This window comes from Nestor notabilis, unplaced genomic scaffold (assembly GCF_000696875.1).
Source record: "Nestor notabilis isolate BGI_N333 unplaced genomic scaffold, ASM69687v1 scaffold5656, whole genome shotgun sequence".
NCBI classification, from domain to species: domain Eukaryota; kingdom Metazoa; phylum Chordata; class Aves; order Psittaciformes; family Psittacidae; genus Nestor; species Nestor notabilis.
The window spans coordinates 13,978-31,359 of NW_009932262.1; the positions used below are offsets into that span (position 1 = coordinate 13,978).

The 17,382-nt window shown below is 45.2% G+C and overlaps 1 protein-coding gene across 1 annotated transcript in view; it reads left to right on the top strand.

Annotated features, from left to right (window-relative positions):
• Nucleotides 1–1,483: 1,483 nt before the first annotated feature.
• Nucleotides 1,484–17,382, top strand: part of LOC104407113 (alpha-2-macroglobulin-like) — a gene marked incomplete at its 3' end in the record, with an annotated part of 26,182 nt that continues 10,283 nt past the window's right edge. The window contains exons 1-16 of the mRNA XM_010016300.1: nt 1,484–1,572; nt 3,183–3,366; nt 4,366–4,525; nt 5,191–5,243; nt 5,765–5,785; nt 6,178–6,346; nt 7,594–7,678; nt 8,498–8,621; nt 10,407–10,521; nt 10,756–10,865; nt 11,367–11,525; nt 12,980–13,207; nt 13,545–13,608; nt 14,100–14,242; nt 16,033–16,182; nt 16,850–17,017. Coding sequence (XP_010014602.1) covers nt 1,484–1,572; nt 3,183–3,366; nt 4,366–4,525; nt 5,191–5,243; nt 5,765–5,785; nt 6,178–6,346; nt 7,594–7,678; nt 8,498–8,621; nt 10,407–10,521; nt 10,756–10,865; nt 11,367–11,525; nt 12,980–13,207; nt 13,545–13,608; nt 14,100–14,242; nt 16,033–16,182; nt 16,850–17,017 — 2,022 coding nt within the window. The remainder of the gene's footprint in view (nt 1,573–3,182; nt 3,367–4,365; nt 4,526–5,190; nt 5,244–5,764; nt 5,786–6,177; nt 6,347–7,593; nt 7,679–8,497; nt 8,622–10,406; nt 10,522–10,755; nt 10,866–11,366; nt 11,526–12,979; nt 13,208–13,544; nt 13,609–14,099; nt 14,243–16,032; nt 16,183–16,849; nt 17,018–17,382) is intronic.

The following is a 17,382-nucleotide window of genomic DNA, read 5'->3' on the forward strand; positions in this document are numbered from 1 at the left end:
GAACTTCAGAGTCACTGAGAGAAATCCAGGAATGATAACAATAAGACACACTTTCCTCATGGATAAGCCAACACCTTGCAGGAGTTCTCTTGAGGCACCCAGATTAACCACTTTAGATCTATCCAGAAAGCTCTAGAAAGCCTGTTTGCCTTCTCACTTGTACTCACAGCACTGTGATCCTCTGCTTTCCCATGCTGGTCACCGCAGGGCAGAATGAGGTCTCTGATGAAGGTTTGTTATCACATTGCACTTGGATTTCTTAACTCCAAAATTCCTGAGCTTACCAAACCTCTGATGAAGATAGTAGCAGTATTAGAAGAGGGGAAAATAATAATTTTACATTTTAATTTACAGACAGATAATAATTTTATCCTGCATCCTTTTTAATCTGAAATTTATGCTTTACATCCTCTAACGTAGATCTCTACTCTTTGGAGTTTGTGTTAGGACTATAAATAAGACAGGCCACTTGCAAGGGTAATAACTACCAGAACTATTGATCCTTCTGCTGCAGACCAAGGTAAAGACAGTAAAGATGATAGTCAAAAAGAGATTTCCCCCTATGAAACAGCATTGCCCAGTGCATTACGTGGATTTTCACAGGATGAAACCGGTAAGGACTCCACCAAACAGCAATACTTTGAACGAGATGTGCCAATAACTTGGCCTGGAACAAGAACCAGTATGAGGAAAGCAAGACCCAGGCCACGTCTGTTCTGCTGTGTGAGGGTAGCTGCTGCTGTGGGGAACTGGTTAATGTGTTACATCCTGTTAATGGGTTGAACTTTTGGCAGCTTCCATCATGTCACTGTCCCTGTTTCTGTCCAGGTGAAGGCCACATTATTTTAGACGACTTGATTGTCCGGGAGCTTTCTGGCACCATTTCCCGGCATTAGCCCTGGTGGGACCAGGAATGGAGAGCACAAAGGGGCAGGGTGGTGGAGGGGGAAGGTTCTCGGTGCTTGCATTCTCTGTTTTCAGGTCTTGCCTGGAAGTGGGGGTTAGGCACACCCACTCTTGTTTCCCAAACTCTAGCTCAGCCTCCTGTTCCCAGTTGGAAGAGCTTCTCCAGCAGTATCCATGACCAGTGCTGCGGCTCCATACAGGGAGCCCTGCCAGAAACGGAGTCCTTCCCCTTATACTCAGCTGTTAGCCCCTCTTGTTTTTAGCTACTGCCTTTCCCCCTCTGGTTTCGGCTGCCCTGCCCCAAACGAGAGACAACTCCAGCTTGCTGAGCAGCTCCCCTCCCTCTCCCCCCAGTGCCTGGCTGCTGGCCCAGACTCAGAGCTGCTGGTTCCAGCTCCTCCTTGCTGCCTCTCCCCATTTCCGGATGGGCTCTGGCCCCCAGCCCTTATCTCCTCCAGCCCCTGGGCTGTTTGCAGAGACGAGTATAAAGGGCTTGACTCGGAGAGCAGAGAGGGGGTACAGGCAGCACCAGACCAGGCTGCGTGTCTGCTTGACACACCACAACCTGCTTTGCACCATGGGGAAAGACGGGCTGCTCATCAAAGCAAGTGTCTTCCTCCTTCTCCTCTTCTTCCTTCCTGGAGACACCTCGCCCGCCACAGAGCCGTAAGCTACACATGTGCAGGGGGGGTCTCTGGGCAAGCAGGTTGTATTCCTCTGTCTGTTGCTTTGTCTCGTGTCGTCTGCCTACTTTCTTTCACCCAGGCATAAAGACACCAGGGCTGGGTAAAGTGTCTTCTGCAAACAGCAACTCTAATGCTTCAGGGGGACCCAAAGCAGTCTGTGCAATTGAGATATCAGTAAAACTTTAACAAAGAAAAAAATGAAGAGGAAAAGGTCTGTGGAATACCTTTTGCAGCTGCAGGGAACTGATGGATCGACAGGAGTTCAACAAAATTTTCTGCACAAGATGGGTTCTTCTGAAAGGGAGCTGTTTTTACTGTTTACACATTCAGGTTTTCTTAAGAGACAGACTTTTTTGAAAAGACATTGAAAGGTTTCCTTTTGGGTTGACTCTCCTACTCCCAGATCGAATGCCTGGGAGATGGGAGTGGTTTTTTGATGAGTAATAACAGATCTGGCCTAACCATAAATGACTTTATGTTTTAATTCGCGTTTCTCAGCTCAGCCCATGGAATGAAAATTCCCTTCTCAGCCCGGGTTATGTGGCGCTGTAAGACTGTGACTGTTAAAGTCTGTGAGGGTATATTGAGCTGCATCCCTTCTTCACCCTCTTTTGCCCTGTTTGCACGTGAAGGGAGTCTCTTGTGTGCGTGTACATGTATGGCAGGAGCAGCGCATGGCGGGATCCTGATTTCCCAGGGACTTTCTCCTTTGGCTTTTTGGTGATGTCTTTTTCTCCTAGCTCAGCAAGGCTGTGCTGCAGTGCTTTCATCAAATGCAGGATAAGCATATGATGGATATAAAGGTGTCAGAGCCTCCCCTACCACTAAAAGGAATGCCCTACCTTACTGACGATGTTCTGAGCTCTTCTCCCAGCTGCTTGCTGCCCTGGGCCCATCAGAGGCCATTCATTGACCTCCCAAAAGGGAGCACTGTTGCTATTAGGTGAATCAGGTTTGATTCCCAGATGCAGTTCTGGGCACCGGGATAATACTGGCAAGTTCCTTTGCTGGGAGGGAGGCTGCGTAGGGCTGAGCAGGGCCCCCCTGCTTGGGCTGAGGCAGAGGGGCTTCCTTCCCTGGAAACCTGAAATATGTTCCAGGTTTGGTTTGTTGTTTTCTTTTTCTTAAGATCTGGCACCACTCTGTGGCAGTTTTGGGTCTCTGAGAGGAATGAGAGTAGAGCTGCAGTTTGCAGTGTGTACTCAATGGCGTTTCTTCACTGGGTACCATAAGTCATGTGGCTCCTGGTTCCTAATAACAGTGTCTGGCCAAGGTTGCAGTTGACTTTTCCACACTAGCATGATTCCGGGTCCCAGGAGGAAGTGCTGCTGTTGTACCGGAACCTGGAAAAACACATCCCTTCCAGATGTTTGCAGTGAGGATTTCCTGTGGTATTTTACTTTTGAGACTGGCCTTCTGCTTTCCCCTTCTTTACAGACATGCTGGAAATCTTGTTACACTCCTACAAAATGCACCTTACTCCCTGTACAGTTAAGGATGTAGTAATCAGATTGGTTTATTTGTTCTTTCTGTACAGCTGCTGTTGCCTGTTCCTGGCTCCTCTGACCTGTCTTTCTCCCCTGCTCCTAGGCAGTATATGGTGCTACTGCCCTTTCTGATACACACCGATTCTCCTGAGAAAGTCTGTGTTCAGCTGACCCACCTGAATGAGTCTGTGACGCTGAGTGCCACGCTCGACTATCAAGGGGAAAACAGGAGCTTGATTGATGACTTGGTGTCAGAGAAGGATGTATTCACCTGCATCCCTTTCTCTGTGAGTATCTCATCCTTTTCAGCTGGTCTCTTATGCCAAAGATAAACTGTAAGGGTAAAGACCAGAGTAACACTGTGTAAGTATTTGCTTCTCTCTTGGCCACGTTCACATCCATCCTCAACACCCTCTCACTGCTGAGATCTCTTTAGCATGCTCCCTGATTGGGAAATGGCAAATCTTGGAAAGCCAGCCCTTCTCTAGAATAGGAGGAGGAGAGGCCAGGAGAAAGAAGTGGTGAACAGCTTCTTCAAATGGCTCTCCACATCACCCTTCAACAGCCACAGATTGTTGCTTGAGTGCCTTCAAATTGGGGTAAAGCTTTTGGACCTCAAATATTTTTTTTCCTTTTGGATACGTACACTGAATTAATGTGAGAACATAAAGCTGTGATTGCCTGTGCCTGAAAGAGAGAGCGAAGCAGGAAATTCATAGCTTAATGTAACTGATAGCCCTAGGGACTGTAACAACTAGGACAACTAGGAAAGTTGGTCATCTGGCTCAGAGCATAGGTTACGTTTTTAGCTTGAAGGCTGAAGAACTGGTCTGCAGGATACTGAACTTGGCATCTCTGTCAGATATAGGCTGAAGACCGAATTTTGTCGGTTGAAGAGAGACGCAGAGAGATCTGGCATGTCTGGTTTGAAAAGGCAAATGTTGTGCAAGGACTAGGGGCATTATCTGAAAGAGACAGGGGATTATTCCGTTGCCCCTATGAATGTCAAAAGGAAAAGGGCAGAAGGGTTTTGGTTAGGGCAGTAAGAATTTCTTAAAATTGGGTGGCAAATCTGGGAGTTCCTTTGCTGCACAATCCTTGCACAATCACTGCACAGCAGTAGGAATGAGTAAGGATGTGGGACAAGTAAAGATCAGTCTCTTGTTCCTGATTATAGTTCCCCTCACCTCTGTGCTGCATCCATCAGGATTATATTAGATCTCTCGTGAAGGCCAGTTTCAGTCTTTAAAGGTTGTCTGTAACACAGTTGCCTTCTTTCTCTCCAGCTTCCAAAATCAAATAGCTGGTCATCAGTTGTGTTTCTCACTGTAACGGTGAAGGGCGCAACACTCCAGTTCAGGAGCCGCAAATCAGTGCTGGTCAAGAATTATGAGAGCTTGGTTTTCATCCAGACAGACAAACCCATCTACAAGCCTGGACAAACAGGTACAGGGAAGGGCTGGATATTTGCATTTGAAACAAAAATTTGTGTCCAAACTGTTGGATTGTGCTGGCCAAATGTCCACTGCTTTCAGTGGGGGTCAGAATGGCAACCTCATAGCTAAGGCTTATATATTTAATGCTTAATGAAGACAGAGAACTATATTAGCCATTTATTTCTTCTGGGCCATTGATGTCCTAATTTTGTCCCGGACAGAAATTAATGTCCTAAAAGAGGCACTGAGTCTTCTATCCATCCAGAGCCAACGCAAACTTGCAGCCAAGTGCTGAAATAATTTGCTTGCATTTATTCTTCCTAAAAAGTCAGTCTAGTTATAAAAAAATTAGAAGACCTATGTGAATTCCAGTGTAAAAATGTGTCTTTGCAAAGTAGACAAAGGCAACTTAAATTTAACTATGGTCCCAATTAATGAGATTCTGATGGCCATGATCACTAAGATGTTCACACTGCCATGGACTTGCTCTTAACATCCTCTTATTAATGTAATTTCTTACATGGGTAACCTTTTAGTATGTCTTAGCTTTCTAGCAAATAGACTTTCTGTAGAAGAGAACAGCTCTGTTCTCTGTTGTGCCATTTATTTTTGCAACTGATGCTTTTTGGTTGGTGACTGCACTGTGGAACCTCACTGTCTGCTTTTCTCCACCAGTTCTGTTCAGAATTGTTTCTCTGGATAAAGACTTTCGTCCCTTGAATGAGATGGTAAGGACAATACTTCCTTTCCTCTAGTTATTTGGCCTTCAGTCATCTATGCAGGGAAAGGGAGGAAAGAAGAGTCTTCTGGGGAGAGCTCTCAGTACATTGAGATAATTGTGTAATTCCTGGGTTACCTCAGATCTTAACAAGGTCTGTTCTTCAAACTTCTGTGTAAGGCTGCCTTCTATATTCTTGGAAAGGTCTGACGAACTGCAGATGAGTGGTGCTGGTGTAAACACCTCAGCAACGGGCAAGGCTGCTATTATTAGAGTGCACACCTGCTCTTGTTAGTATTTCAGAGCATCACATCCAACGTTAGTAGTTTCAGCTTACTTTTCTGACTGAGACAAGGGATTGTCCCCCCTCTTGATGTACCTCAAAATCATCTGTTGCTCCATACCAGGAACTTTTTTCTTTATCCCATTGGGTGAATAGTTTGTTCCTTGAAACATGGTCATAGCCCTGGTCATTTGGCTGTGTTGCTTGTGCTCTGTCTAAATATGCTGTTTCCTTTCCTTTTTTTCTAGTTTCCGCTGGTGTATATTGAGGTATGTACAAACATTCAATTCACATTCACATCTATTTCAGCCACAATTGTTTGACCAATTGCTTCAAGATGATTCTTGTCTGTTTTATGTATTAAGCAGATCCATTTCATTAGTTTGAATGTACAGAGCTTTAACTCTTATGGTGGCAAACATGTAGTCTGGGCCTAGGATACAGCTCCTTCTATTGTCCAGCCCTGAGGTCACCACACAACTTTGCTAGTGCCCCCCTCTTCTGCCCTACAGCCTCCTAAAAAGGGAGCCTTCCACTGGGGCTAGGCCTCTTCTCACTGCTTTTGAATCATAGAATCATAGAATGGTTAGGTTTGGAAAGGACCTTCTGGTTGCAGACTTCCAGTGTTCTCACATTCTCGTTGTGATCACATTATCTGTAGGACCCAAAGCAAAACCGTCTGTACCAGTGGACAAAGGCAGAACTAAAGATGGGATTAATCCAGCTGTTCTTCAGCCTCACCTCTGAACCTATCCAAGGGACCTACAGAGTGGTGGCACAGAAGGCATCTGGGAAGATAGTTCAGCATCCTTTCTCTGTGGAGGAGTATGGTAACTCATTTCAGTTTCATGTTCCTAACAGCTAGTCCTGTGGGGTGTGAAAGCTTAATTGAACAGGGTAGATCTGACCAGGTGGTAGAACTGACCAGGATGTCCAGCATGGCTGGAAAAATGTTGCTGTGTCCTCCCCCTCTCAAGCATCATCCCTTTCTGAGGAGTGAAGACTGAAGGACTTGAGTGACTTGTATCCACTCCTCATTAAGCCCCAGGCTATGCAGTGCAGCTCTTCTGACTGCTCACCTCAACAAAGCTCCCATCAGGAGGAGCGATGTGCTGTCAGCCACAAGCCTCACTGCACTGCAGAGGTGATGTAGGGCCACAGCCTTATCTCCAGTTGGCTACACCCCTGTCAAGTGTCATGCTGTAAGTCTGGATTTCCCCTGCCTAAAGCCCAGAGTCCTGACTTTTTGGTGTGGGCTGAGGCTGTCTGTAAATTCAGACTTGCCTTTTCTCCCCCATGAGCTAAGCCTGTAGCTCGAATGATGCCTTAGTGCCTTAACCTCTCTCTGGTGCTCTCACCCCTGTGTGGTTCCATCTGCTTGGCTGGAAAATGGTGTCTCAATACACACCTGCAGACGGTTGCACCCAGCATAGCTTCCCACCCCAGCAAGCAGGCTGCAGCTCTCCTTGTTACGTGGCCTGACATGATCTGGTTCATGCAGCTGACTTAAGTCCTGGAAGATGAATCTGGAAGTCCTTTGACCTCTTTCAATAGCAAGACTGTTCTGTGCCCCAAATCCCTCCTAGTTCTCCCAAGACAGTCACCATCCACTTCCCCTCCTGGGTTTAGATGTGATCTCACCCTCTGCTAAGGCACTGGGGAAGCTATGGGGTCTTCCTGTTCTGCAGATTGACAAGATCTACATGCTTTGAAAATGCCTCGACCAGGCTGGAGTCCCAGCCCTATATGTTTGTGGGAGACCTTTATTGACTTAACTCTCTTATTTTACTGTATCCAGCTGCTGTGGGACTGGTAATCCATGTGTTATCTAAGAAGCTGCTGTATTTTAATAGCTGGTTTAATAATCCTGTCTTCTTACGTGGCATAGTGGTTGGTTGAGTGCCTGTGGTTTTCACTGACTTCAGTGGGATGTACAGGTGACAGAAACCTCTCAGATCCAACCATAGATGCAAAAGGGTTTCAGGTTATTTGTAAGACTGGCCTTTCAGCAGCCTTCATGTGTCATTCTTACATTATTCCCCACCACATAGACTGTTTTCCTTTGGTTCTGCTGCAGTGCTGCCAAAATTTGAAGTAATAGTGAAAATGCCCAAGGTGATCACCATTCTTGATGAGAAGCTGAAGGTGACAGTTTGTGGTCTGTAAGTGTCATTCTTTCAAGTCCTTCTTGGTTTCAGTTTTTTCTTCAGCTGCTGACAGTCCATTTGGGAGTCTAAAATATGATACTTTGTCGTATTTCTCATTCATTTTGGGGTCCCAGGACCAAACAGACTACATCTACCATGTGACAAAAGGCAACAAGTCTTGCTTGGGGCACTTAGTATGTAACATGTAGAATCATATTGTTCTTCTGATTTTTGGGAGGGTTTTTTCACGTATTTTTTGACTCATAGAGGGTTTCAGACCAGCTACAGTGCAAGGGAAAAGGACTTCAGTTTATTTTACCTGGGAATGGTGTTTTAACTGTGGCTTCTGCTTGTCATTGTTGAGAGAAACTGTAAGTGATGCAGCTGACCTCATACCTTTGGGCCACCTCATTCAATTCCATGTAGCAATGTTCCACACATCCTGCAGGAAGAGCCATGGCTTGGGCTGAAGACCCAGCCCACATACATACACAAAGCAGTTTCATCAGAATGGGGCGGTGGGGTAGGTACTTGCAACTTGTTCTCCAAGATGAGGGGTCCTCTCAACTAAATCAGCATTAAGGTAAATGAATCCTGAAGACTTATGTGTTATTCCCAGGGATGAAAGCAGTACTCCTGCCTCTGTAGCCAAGCTTGATCCTAAAACGCTACCAAATTTCCTTCTGCTTTTTACTTCCTGTGATGACCCTGCTGTATCCTGGAAGCAGCTCTAGGGAAGAGTTCTGGTTCCACTGAGGGTGTGCTAGTAACTTTTCTCCCTCCCTCTTACATACCTAATGTCACTGGTTTTCTTTCAATCCTCTTTCCTGGTAGGTACACATTTGGGAAGCCTGTTCCTGGCCTTGTGAGCTTCCGCGTCTGCCGAAAGTTTAGACACCCTGCCACCACCTGCTATGGCGAAGAGGGTAAAGCAGTATGTGATGAGTTCTCTGGACAGGTGAGTCAGGATTAGTCTGTTGGGTAGAGTGATAGGAGAAAGTGTGGTTTATTTCATAGAATCATAGAATGGTTTGGGTTGGAAAGGACCTTAACATCATCTAGTTCCAACCCCCCTGCCATGGGCAGGAACATCTCACACTAGACCATGTTGGCCAAGGCTCTGTCCAGCCTGGCCTTGAACACTGCCAGGGATGGAGCATTCAACCACTTTTCTGGGCAGCCTGTTCCAGTGCCTCACCAGCCTCACAGTAAAGAACTTCTTCCTTATATATAACCTGAACTTCCCCTGTTGAAGTTTAAACCCATCACCCCTTGTCCCATTGCTACAGTCGCTGATGAAGAGTCCCTCCCCAGCATCCTTGTAGCCCCCTTGAGATACTGGAAGGCTGCCTTCTCAGGGCTGAACACCCCAAACTTTCTCAGCCTGTCTTCACATGGGAGGTGCTCCAGCCTCTGGGCTTGCTCCAACAGCTCCATGTCCTTCTTATGTTGAGGACACCAGAACTGCACACAGTGCTCCATGTGGGGTCTCAGGAGAGCAGAGCAGAGGGGCAGGATCACCTCCTCTGACCTGCTGGTCACACTGGCTATTTAGCATGCCTGGTAGTACAGCCTTGCTCTAGTATGTACTAGCATAGTGTGAACAGGGGAGAGAGAAGCTTGAAGAAGGAGAGAAGATCAGGTGCAAGATGATAAGTGAAGGTAAAAATAGGGGTAAGGTCAGTGTAGTAAGAAAGATGTGTGTAAAGGCAAGAAGCTTATGGAGAAAGAAGAGATGGAAGGGAAAAAAAGGTCACATGAAGTGTAGATTATAAGGGAGAAGTGAGCTAGAAAAGGCATGAGTGATGAGAACAGAGTAGGGGTTGTCTTACGCTAGAGACTGTGTGGGGTCAGAATTGGTGTTAGAAGCAGGAAAGGAGCAGAAATCAGTGGAGAGGTGATGCCATTTTAGTAAGAAAGAAAGGAATATGGGTTTAGCAGCAGTGGTTAAGACAGACAGACAAAAAAAATCACTTTTTTCATTCTTTAGACTGGCAAGTCTACAAAAGCAAAACTGAATGCTGTTTGGGGCATGGCCAGGTGGAACAGTGTTAGCTCAACTGGCAGAAGCTGGGGTAACAGCACTTGTGGAAATATGCCAGGACAAGAAAGCAAGCAGAAGACATTCTTGTGGTCCTTGGTGTCTGCTACTCTATGGTCCCCACAATTGTCTCTGCCACTGCTGTTGTTATCTATGTTAAAAGAAAATAGGAATGCTCCGGTGCTATCCTCTCTTCCAGGCATGTCTTCCTTTTTCTGGGGAGACCTGCCCTGTGCATGAAAATGCTGAAGTGAGGTGGCAAGCTTTGGAAATATTTTTCCAGTTGTCATCTTCTTTCTACACATACACAGGCTTTGGTTTATGTATCACTCACACAGCTTGTGCATTTTCAGCAGCAGCTATATTCAATGTGCCTGATGCCTGGCAAATATTTCCTGTCTGGCAGACACATGAGTAATTCCTTATGCTTCCATATCAAGTGTTTGCAATTTCAAACTTAAGACACATCACAAAAATCTTTGAGGTTGCAAATTGTTTGCTCTGATATTTTTGGAAGTACTTTAAAATGCTCCTTGCCACATTATTTATGTGCTTTTCCAGTTTTGATAAAAACAACATAGGGAATGACCTGTGAGGTTATTGGGCTCTGCTTCCAGTTCATAGCAACACAATGGTGGATTCATTAAGTTGAATAAACAATATATAAATGAGACTATAACGGTCTTTGTTTTTCTCCAAAAGACAGACAACTATGGCTGCATTTCTGAAATGGTAAAGACCAAGTTATTCCAGCTCAAGAGAAATGGATATGAGAATAAGCTCCATGTGGAGGCTAAGATTAAAGAGGAAGAGACAGGTATGAATCATCTAGATCAAAGAGCTGTGTGATAAGCCCACAAGATACCAGCAGAGGGGCCTACCAAGTAGAAGTGAGGGAGAAAAGCAGATTCTTGCTTTTCTGGAATCCTAAAGTTTTCCTGTCTGGAGGTCAGGAACATAAGTATAATTGCTGGTCCAGCAAAGGAGCCTGGACCAGTAATTCTGGTCAGGCAGAAGCAAATTAATTTTTAAATGTTTTTTTTCCCTGCAGGAGTGGAGTTGACTGGAACAAGTTTTTCTGAGATCACAACCACCATTACCAAAATCACCTTTGAGAATACAGACACCCACTACAAACCTGGAATCCCCTTCTTTGGGCAGGTAGGGAAACCATGAGAATGGAATGCCATGAGTGCCAAACAGTCATGCTACTGAACCTCCTGGAGAGATACACACCCCTGCTCTGCGGAGATGCTGGACCTCAGTGCTGCTATACCTTGTGGGCCTCTTCTCCTCTGCAGGCTTTCAAAGTTGGGAGCAGCAGCTGAGAGCATAGACCTCATTGAGCTTACTCCTCTCTCCTCATGCTTCCTCTTTCCAGTCAAGTAAAAGTCTGCTTTTCCAGTCACCTGTTTAATAGGAGCCCTAAGGGTTGTGAGTCCATGTCAATCTCCACATCCACTCCTTTGACCCAGAGGTGGAGATAAGAAAGGGCTAAAGAAGTAAGATTCAGTAAGTGTGCAGCTCTCTCTGAAAGAGATGAGTGATGCTCAAGTAAAGCATGGTGGAGGCTTCCTTATCTGACACAAGCCCAACATCCTTAGCTTGGTGGTCTGACAGGCTTTCCTCTCCTTCTAAACTGTACTGTTTTTACTCCTCCAGGTGAAACTAGTGGATGGGTCTGGTGCTCCAATTGCTAATGAACTTGTGAGGATTTATTTTCAAGGAGTGGACGAAGGCAACTACACAACAGATGAAGAGGGCAGGGCACAGTTTACTCTGAACACTTCCAAGTTGTACTCCGATCCTGTTGGAATTAGGGTAAGTACTGCTGGCAGAGGAGGTGATGAAGGGAGGAAAAGGAGGGCCTCTAAGTTTCTATTTCAGTGCAAAAGCACTTAGCTTCTTGTTGCTGTTTGTTTGTGCCAACCATGACACCAGTGTGGTGGAAATAGTTGTACAACAGACCAGGTGGCCATGTCAACTTGCGCTTAGCACGTAAGTTTTTAACTTCTGCTTGGCAATAGCAATATAGGGTTACAAGGAACATCCTAAGATCATAATAGTCCATTCTGCTCCAAGGGATCACCAGCACTACCTAGACAAATCTCTTTCAAGGGTGTGTCTAACTCACACTGTGGAGTGCTTTTCTTTGCTGTCTTTTCAAGTAAATGATCTCCCAAGTGTCTCACCTCAATATCTTTTGTGGTCAATTAAGGCAATCTGCATCTCTCAGGGTTTAATTTAGAATTCAGAGTTTCTAAGCAGGCCTCATTTTTCTTTTTCCTTTTTTTTTTCCCCCTTTTCTTTTTGTCTCTTTTTCTGTTTTCCTCTTCCATAAAAGAGAAAAAGAGTCTGAACCATTCACAGAAATTCTCTTCCTGGTGTGGAATTTGTTCATCTGAGAAAAAGAAGTGCTGCTGACCATCTTGTTTTTTTAGTGGTAAATGCAGTATGTGTGTAACATGCACATTTCTTAATATCTCACTCTGGAATAGGGCAGATTGTCTAGAATTATATTTTCTCTTCTCTCTACAATTCTCCTGTCACAGTTTAGATACATTAAAAAATATCCAGAAGTTACCACCAGGTGCTTGAAGTTTTCAAAATTTTGCAGGGTAAAGAAAAGGCAAGAATTCCCAAGTATAGTGAGAAAGATAGGAAATAAAGGCATGTAAGGCACATGAAATGCCGAAGTAGAACCCTTATAAGTGGAAAGGATCTTCCCCTTGCTTTAATTTTTAAGAAAAAGCTTTAAATTTTAAGAAAACCTGGACTCTCTCAGCTCTTAAACTTCTATTAAATTTTGGTTTTGAATTCTTAGGTGGAGACTTTTCCTCCTTTTCTGTAGCATTCTTAGCTTGATCTTGGCACTGGTAATCTCTGAGCTGAACAGCACTAACCCTTCTCCAGCACCAATAATGAGAAGAAGAGTCAAAGTCAGCTTCTTTTCTCTTTAAACCAACAGGATATTAGAGAGGGCAAGGTATTAGGGCAAAGAGCCCTTGAGGTGATGCAAACAACTGGTATGATTCAGCTTGTTCGAGACAAACTCCAGCCTCTTGGGGGTGAGATCATTCCTGATGATTTGCTAAGGATACCACCACCCTGTCTTGCATCTTCCAAACTCACGGGTTTTGTGGGGTTTTTTGTTGTTGTTTTGGTTTTTTTTCCCCCTGTAGACTGCCTTTTTGCTTAAATACAGAACATACCAAACCTTTAACATTAGGCCATGGATTTTAGCATCTGTGTTTGGGTATTTTTTCCTTTTCCAGGCAACTCATAAAACAAGCCCCTACTGCTATGACCATTCCTGGATTGTTCCATATTATGAAGACGACTATCTCCAGCTAAAGCGCTTTTACTCTCCTAGTAATAGCTACCTCAAAATTGAGCCCAAGTCCAAGGCATTAAGCTGTGGCTCCTCCACAGAGGTCCGGGTGCACTATGTCCTTACTTCAGAAGCCATACGAGAGCAGAAGAAAATCATCTTTTACTACCTGGTAAGCTTGCACCTGCCATACAGTGAGGTTGCCACTGGTAATTGTAGGGGAACTGGAGATGGAAATTGTGGTTTGTGGCAACAGGCTTGTGCTACTTTCCCATCATGTTTCCAATGTTCTTCTCCCACAGAAAAGAGGGTCTGGGTTAGGAGCAGGAGAGTAAAGATGTCCCAGTGCTGCCTGGGTGAGCACTGGTATACTGCTACAGGGAGGCAGAGAGCAGCTGAGCAGGGTGTGAGGTCTCACACAGCTCAGCTGCTCTCCACTCAGATTCCTTCTCTTTAGGATTTGGCTTATGTATAACCTCAATCACAACAGGGTTTCTGCTTCTACTCAGGTGATGGCCAAAGGAATCATTAAACGAGCAGGCACCCACATTCTGGATTTGGACCAGGAAAATGGTGAGTTCCTATCCCCTGCCAAATTGTCAGTGTCCTGGGAGGACAACTGTGGCAAGCATACAGGCTGCTTCTATATAAATGCAGGCATTCACATCTCCATGTCCCCTAAAACATGGGAAGAGTTTGAGCTTTCTTTTCTCTGCCTTTATTTAGGTTTTGCATGGATTTTCTTTAATCCTATGCACCAGCTGTCTTTCTTCTGACACTGCATTTCTGGGGCTCCACTGCTCCCAGGAGACACAGGCTGATGGTCTGTATTTAGAAGCTGAACCAAAATTCAGCATGCTTAGGCACTGGAAAACAGGACTTGAAACGGGCCTTTTCAGTCAGTGAGACTTCTATATCTCTGTGAGCACCAGTTCATTCCACTGGGAGGTCTGGAGTTTCATCTAGGCTAGGATAAAGTTTGGCATGAAGTAAAACCTAGATTTTGGCTGCTGGAGAAGCAGGTTTCCTGTATCTTAACTTTTTGCTCTGGTTTTGTTTGCTAGCCAATGGGGTCTTCTTGCTACAGCTGCCTGTACAAGCTGATATTGCTCCAGTGGCCCAAATGTTTGTCTACACCACTTCCCCCAGCAGGGAGCTGATCGCTGATTCAATGAAGTTCAACATAGAAAAGTGTTTCAGAAATAAGGTAAGTGTCCACTTCTTGAGGGAGTAGCCATCAGACTGCGTCATGGTCTGGCTCACTTATTTAGATTTAACTTTGCTAAGCTAATTTCGTCAGATTTACTAACAGTGGACAAGCCACCTATCAATTATTCTAGGTAGCTTTACTGCTTATTGGCTTGCATTAGCTTGGAGGAGATCAGCTGTTGGAAAAACGGCAAGGACTATACTGATAAACCCCCTCCTAGCAACTAGTTACATCCACTGATCTCACAGATGGCCCTGGGTAAGAAAAAGGGGAGGGCAGGGGGAGGAACGTGCATGTCTTATGTCATACTGCAACACATGTATTTCACACAAACTCACTCCAGCAATAAGGTGTCTGCTTATGAGGTCACACAGCAAAAATAAAACTCACACAACCCCAGTCCAGTGGGCAAAGCTAATACTTGTCAGTTCTTTCAACTCCCATGTAGCTCATCCTGTCATTTTAATTTCTATTGTACATAAATGGAGATAAACCTTTCCTGAACTGAGCAATGCACAGTGGTGCTCCATGAGCAGTGCAAAAGGTGCTGCATGAGCAATAGTGAGACTGAAAGAGTGCAGAACAATAAAACCTTTCTGTAAGCAGGTGGACCATTATTCTCTTATAGCCCCATGTATTCTTTTTATGGAAAAGCAGATTGGTGTATGAGGAGCTATGAGAAGAGAACAACCTCAAAAATTCCTATTGGGACTTCAGACTAGTGGATGGGACACTGCTAAAGCAGTCCCTTGTCCTGCTAAAACCCAAGATAAATGAGTTCTTGAGACTGGTATCATTGTAGAAGCTTGGACACCTGAATTTTGGTCATATATTAAAGCTGATACTATGTACTACATTAAGGTCTGGGTGCAAGGCAAGTGCCAAGTGATTTACATGCTTAGATCCTGCTTTCCTCTCTGAAAGCATCATGAATTCAAAGCTGTTGTCAGACCAGATAGGACAGACTTTGGGCTACCTCTATGCCAAGACAGTTTTCCAAGTGGCAAACTTGCTACAGGTCTTATCCTGCCATTTCCTGGAGAATATTGGGTTTGTATTCTCAAAATGACGAGTCCACCCTGGGAGAGGTGGGGTTTATCAGCAGAAAGCGTGCTGTGGAGTGGCTGGGACATAGGGAAGACTGGCAGCTGATGCTGCAACATGTTTATTCTGAGGTTGCTTTGGTCATTGCATGTTACAGGAGGGTTTGTACTGCTAAGGAGAGGGAAGATTTATGCAAATCCGCCATCTCATTACCAAGTCATGTGAGATGGTGATGACAACTTCTGTTAGCAAGAGCTTCCAGGGCAGAGGTTGACAGGGAGTTGTTAGAGATGTGAGTTAGGTTTTGGGGAAGGCACACAAGTCTTAACAGGCCTCAGCCAACACGCCAGTTCTTCAGACTCATTAGCAGGCAGTAGATACTGCAGTATTGCTCCAGGGCATCACCACTTCTCATGAATCTGCTAAGCAAGGTCTTTGCAAGCCTGATTTCTCTCCACATACAAGATCTGGGTGCAGTACAGAATGTGGGATTATCTCATCACATTCACAGTGGCCATAAACCCCAAAACTGCCTTAAAAGTTTGATGTGCAGTTGTGATGCTTGAAGTTGCCAAGAACTGTTAGTGCTGATTCCTCCTGCACTGCAGGAAGGAAGCTTAGCTCTACAGCAGCACAGAGGGAGGGAGGTGTGTCTGTGCAGGTGTGCGCTTCGTACGGCTGGCACTGATGCACTCAACTGCAAGGGTAGGGCATCCGTAACGTAGCTCTTCCTCTGGCTACAGGTGGACTTAAGCTTCTCTCCTTCTGAAGGCCTGCCTTCCTCTGATGCTCACTTGCTGTTCAGAGCCTCCCCGAACTCCCTCTGTGCCGTCCGTGCTGTGGACAAGAGCGTTCTCCTCATGAAGCCAGAAGCTGACCTGTCACCCAGCTCTGTAAGCGATTAGTCTGTGGAGTAAGTCAGAGCCTGGTCAGATTAACCCAGCGCTGGAGTGGAAACAGTGAACAGTCCCTCCTGTCAGTGCTGACTCAGGAAAGCTGCCCTGTTCTGTTTGTCATCTTCCTCTGCAGAGGGCAAAAAGATGAGAACGAGGCAACAGCTGTTTCTTAGGGGTTTTGTGTGACTTTTGAGATGGCAATTAGGAAGCTGGTTTAAGGTGGCTGCTCCTTTTGGCCAGAGCCAAACACTGTTGTGTGTTTGATGATAATTTTTCAGTTATTCTCTCCAGCCATGGATTAATTTTCTTGGAGTAGTGTCTGGAAGTGTCAAGAGAGTTTATTCCCCTCATGCCAAGCATCAAATGACAATCCCTGAGCAGGGACAAAGTAATGCAGATGGGCTGGCCAGTGTCATTTTTTATATATTTGAGCCATAATAACCAGAGTAACATGCTGCCCATAGCAAAAGTGGCAGTGTCTCCAAGTCTGGATTTCTTTTCTGACTCCCAAATTCCCATTGCTCCCACCACAAAGTTGGACCATGGCAATGTGGATGTATGTGCAGGTGATGTGACTGTTATGGTGCTTGCATCTAACTCCCTCAGTTGTGTTTTGTGACAGTGGACACTGAAAATGCCAGATACCCTGGCTGTTTCTGCCTAGGTGTATAGCTTGCTGCCAGTGACAGAATTGCATGACTATCACCATGGTTCAGACATGCCCTTAGAGGATCCCCTGGAGGATTGTGTACCTGCGAAGAAGATAGTTCTGGATGGGATCACCTATTCTCCAGTAGTGGAGATGAGTGAAGACACTTACAGCATCCTAAAGGTATAGCCTTCTTTCATGGTTGGAGAGTGGAGTGGGAGAAGGACTGAGAATGCTTAAGCCTTCTGTGGCATGATGTAATGTGACAAGGGAAGGGTTTCTGAATCTGAATGATCTGTCACTAATTTTTATCCAGAGTCAAGTTCAGTGATAGTCATAAGCTTCACATGTCTTGCCAGTCTTGCTCCCCCTTGGTGGAAAAGGGATCAGTCTCAAAGTTTTGTTCTTACAGGAAAAGCTTTAAGGCTGACTTGAAATGAGGTTCTAATGGGAGGTAAATAATCCCGTGCCACTAGTGTTACTCCGTATAAATCAGTATGTCCTTGAGCTGCATCGTAGCCACAGACATTTCCTTCCAGAGAGGAAAG